The sequence below is a fragment of the Sinocyclocheilus anshuiensis genome, unplaced genomic scaffold, assembly GCF_001515605.1.
Source record: "Sinocyclocheilus anshuiensis isolate Anshui unplaced genomic scaffold, SAMN03320099.WGS_v1.1 scaffold447, whole genome shotgun sequence".
Classification (NCBI taxonomy): domain Eukaryota; kingdom Metazoa; phylum Chordata; class Actinopteri; order Cypriniformes; family Cyprinidae; genus Sinocyclocheilus; species Sinocyclocheilus anshuiensis.
In genome coordinates, this window is record NW_015552615.1 from 4,374,604 (window position 1) to 4,379,196 (window position 4,593).

Here is a 4,593-nt window from a genome sequence, read left to right on the forward strand (position 1 = left end):
TAAATGAAAAGTATGTTCATAACAAAAAAAAAAAGTCCATAATCCATAATAATGCTTCCTCCAGTGAAAAGTCAGTCAGTCCCGTTGTCCTGAACTGTTTTCACTTGTATATGGTGCTTGATCTGCATCTAATGGATGTTTTTTTTTTTTTTCGTTTAGTCATGTAGATTACTTGTGGATTATTGTGATGCTTTTATCAGCCGTTTGGACTCTCATTCCGACAGCACCCATTCACTGCAGAGGATCCATTGGTGAGCAAGTGATGGAATGCTACATTTCTCCAAATCTGTTTTATGAAGAAACAAACTCATTTACATCTTGGATGGCCTAAGGGAGAAAAACATAAATTTTCAGCAAGTTTTTATTTCAGTGTTGACTACTCAATTAAGTGGACAATGGAAACTGGACAAAAGAACAAACATCACAAAAAGTTTTGGTCTGGGGCTTTATTCATTTAATTTATTAAGATGCTACATAGTCCAACAAAGTTGGGGTTTCTTTGTATACCATTATAGACTACTTGACTAGGAATATCAACCTTAATTTTCATCTTAGACTCATTATTTGTTTATTCATATACATACAAAACCGTCACCTTCATGTTTACATCATATGTGAAGGTTTGGGGCACTATAGTAAGGTTTAGGTATAATTACGAGCCAGCTGATTGGCTGATAGGCCCCCAAATCCCTCCCTCTCCATGGCAATCATACTCCTTGGTGAACTATACATAAACCGCAGTCCAAAAATCACTATACCCTGAACATTTCCTAAAGCAAAGTTTTGCCGTTTGACAATATCGTAAGCTCCTCTGTTCTTAGAAATCCAATATCAGACAAAGATGATCAACTGAAACAAAAGCTTCTCAAGGAGGGGAGCAAAAGAGAAACATTAAAGAAAAAGACACCCCCCACAACACCAAACTATGACACAAATACATATCAGGTCACAAAATGGTCCCCTGTAGGAAGAGTCTCTTTTCTGATGTAATTTCGGTTATTTCACAAAGATCAGACCATTGTGTATGGGAAGATGACATTCTTTATATGTAGTGCATTTTTAATATAAACAGTTCTGTGCAATAAAAGCTTTATTCATAACTTAAATCCAAACAAAACAACTAAATTAACATCAGAGGACAGCAAAGAAACAGAGGGCTCAGGAAAACAGTGCAGAAGTGTCAGGAGTGTTTTTTTTTTTTAAAGCCTTACGCTGCGAGATAAACCAGTGTTGTGTACATTTCAGACCACCGACAAGGCATATTGAAGCCATGCATTTATCTGGAAATGAGGTGTAGGCTTGGCATGGCTAAAATACAGGTAACAATACTCACATGTTTTTAAGGGAAGAGTTGGCTCAAGAATCAACATTTTGTCAGCGTTTACTCCCCATTATGTCCATGTTTCTTCCATGAAACCCAAAAGAAGATGCTATGCAGAATGTCCAAGCTGCTCTTTTCCATAAAAGTGAATGGGAATTTATCCTGAACAGGTCCAAAAAAGGACAAAAAGAAAGCAAAAACACCATAAATGTGATCCAAACAACTGTGCACTACATGCTAAAGCCATACATACCTTTGTGTAGAAAACAGAATGAAATTTAAGCTTTTTTCACTTATAACCTTACATTGGAGCTCTCAAATCTCAATGTATCATTTCATACAGTACACCAAATCTCATCAACATAGAATATCATCTGCAAAATCTCATAAATATATCACATTGAATGCCAAATGCAAAGCTACTGAAATGGCTTCAGACAACTTGGAATACAGCACAAAAGTTGTTTGGATGAGTTTTATGATACCTATATGGTGCTTTTTCATGCTTCGCAGCAGAAATCACCATCTACTTTCCTTCATATGGAAATGGAGCAGATCTTCCTAACATCTCCTTTTGTGTTTCAGAAAAAGAGCTGGAACGACGTGAACATTATGACAAAAAGTTAAAGTCTGGGTTAACTATACCTTTAACTACTTTTTTGTTCTTTTTTGGAGGGTAAAGTGAGAGGGGGTCAGTGTTTATGGACCTGATGGTAAACTCTCCTCGTGGCATCTTCAGATAGAAAGTTCATAGGGAGAGAGACCTTCAACCAGTTGCATGTACATGGTGCATCAAAAGTTACGCTTAGCAGCTGCACTATTACTGTATATAATGACTTGATCAATAAATTAACTCCGGTCTACAGGCAGCAGAATGGAAACAGAGGTGTGATAAAAGGGCCTGAAAAGGACATTTCACCTATGGAGCAGCTTAATAAAATATAAAGTATTTTTTGCTCTCAACAGAGCCATGCATTCAAGCACATATCCCTCACCAAACGAAAAGGACAATAAAGAAAGGTGAAAAATCTATTCTGATTCTGACAGGGAACTCGGTTTGTGCAAAGCTTCATTGGAAGTGTTGGTTTCAGAGACGTCAGCCCTGCGCCTTACTTAAAAACACAGCAGTTCACAGAGAAATATTGTTTCAAATGGTTTTTGGAGCAAATGAGTAGGTGAATGGTCAAACGGTTTCACCACTTCCCCAGTAACAGCAGTTTGAAATATTTGTCACTAACAGTCCATTTCCTTGCTGTCAATTAAAGATGTTTGAATTCCAAAAATAACCTAAAAATCAAATTGTGTCGCCCAAGCCACTTCAAAGTAAGACTTTGTGGTGGTTTTGGCATTTGAACGTCAATTGGTGGCTGACTGCAAGTGAAACAGTCATGACATTTTACAAAAATGTGGATATTTAGTGATGTTATCTCATTTGCCGAGGAACTATATGTTGAATCATAGTACCTGTTGGTACTCAAACATATCAGTCGGACTGAACAGAAGCGGATGGAAGATTTCAAATGCATGTTATTTTAACACCAGTGTGACTGGGGAAGATACTAGAAGGCTTGTTTTATCATTTACCTGGACAGTGATTGAAAATATACAGACTGAACTTCAGTGAACTGCTGCTTTAATGCAGGATGTCTGGGTATGCATAAATGAAATGCACATGTGACACTTTTCAAAGACGTTTAGCATTTGTACACAGTTTCAATTTGCTTCTAACCCACTGAGAAAAAAAAAAGGGATAAAACAACATTCACTCTACCACAACTCAATCGCACATCTGGTGTTAGAAAATCCCTACGGCATTTTTAGTGGTTAAAATCTATGACATTTGTTATCCATTTGAACTTGCATCAGAAATGATTAAGGAAGAGGGGCCAGAATGATTTCACAATTTTGAGGCAAGAGCTGTGTCAGATTATTATTCTTTTTTTTTTTTTTTTACTTTTTTTTTCTTTGCTCATAACATGATGAAATTCCTTGATCTCTTTATTATTAATTTTACACACCTCGCTAATCCAAAACTACCCAAATGATATGGCATTAGGATTAAACGAATTCTGCATTGGTTACTTGTCTGTTTTGTTTTTGTTTCATCCGCAATGCATGCTTGTAGCGCTGCCCTCTTGGATTTTACAAGGCCAACTTGCCTACGATGACACCCATGACAAAAAACAGCACAATTAGAGCGATCACCCTGGTGCTCAGCCCCTCCTCCTTCACTCTCACCGCTGGAGATGAGTGCGGAGCGGACATTAATGTGCTCTTCCTCATCCGAAGACCATCATCTTCCTGCTGGGGAGGGGATATGGGGGGAGGGGCGGAGAGAGAGATAAAAATAGTTAGATGACAGAAATAATATGGAGAGTTATGAAAAGCGCTTTTGGCCCTGTGCTTGTCTCATTAAACAAGCAGCAGTAATGGTCCCCAGCTGCAGCTTCACACAGCGCTGATGAGTAAGGCCAGGTTATCTTCAGTTCCATCTCTAGGTACGTTCAACATCCTGTGGCCGTTACAAATTTAAACAATATGTGAACAAGAGCAAAAGTCACCTGGTCGATCAGTTTGGCAGTTCTGTATTGTCTATATGCTTAGAGAGCAGGGTGGCAGATATAAATATAGCATTCCTTAAAAGCAGCCTGAACATTGACAAAGGGCCAAAGTTGCCATGAAAAACTTAAATACTCTGTTTTAGGCACAATAAAATATTTTAAGTGGACATCAGAGGAAGAAAATCAATTAAAATGCATAATAACAGCTTTAAAGATAAGACAAAATCCCTGTAATTAAATTGAACATGGCATTTAGAGTAAGTGCACCCTTAAATGCCACTTTCAACCTTTTTATTTTATCTCAGCCTACAGGTAATTTAAGCATAATTTTCATTGCCTCTAAAATCAAGTTAGTAAATGAAGTGATCATACAAGAACTGACCAAAAACCACTTGTGTGTAAAACCCACATTTAATTTATATTTCCAGTCATTTATTTATTTCAAGTATACTTAATCTAAATTCAAGAGATTGCTGTTCTGTTCTGTATACACTATCATTCAAAAGTATGGGGTCAGATTTTTATTTATTTATTTATGCAAGAAGAAATTAATAATTTTATTCAGCAAGGATGCAATGCATTAAAATAATTCAAGGTGACAGTAAAGACATTTATCACGTTACATTTAAAATAAAAATGATTGAGATCTCTATTTTTTAAATAAATGCTATGCATCAAAAATCCTGCCAAAAAAAAAAAAAAAAAAAAAAA

The 4,593-nt window shown here is 36.6% G+C and overlaps 1 protein-coding gene across 2 annotated transcripts in view; it reads right to left on the reverse strand.

Moving 5' to 3' along the window:
- Window positions 1-431: 431 nt before the first annotated feature.
- The window catches only part of LOC107666099 (vesicle-associated membrane protein-associated protein B-like), a 25,987-nt gene continuing 21,825 nt past the window's right edge, over window positions 432-4,593 (reverse strand). The window contains exon 6 of one of the 2 annotated variants that reach the window (XM_016457239.1): window positions 432-3,622. In XM_016457239.1, the coding sequence (XP_016312725.1) occupies window positions 3,464-3,622 (159 nt within the window). In that variant the 3' untranslated portion in view covers window positions 432-3,463. Of the gene's footprint in view, window positions 3,626-4,593 lie in introns of both variants that reach the window. The other variant, XM_016457238.1, reaches the window with a different exon arrangement.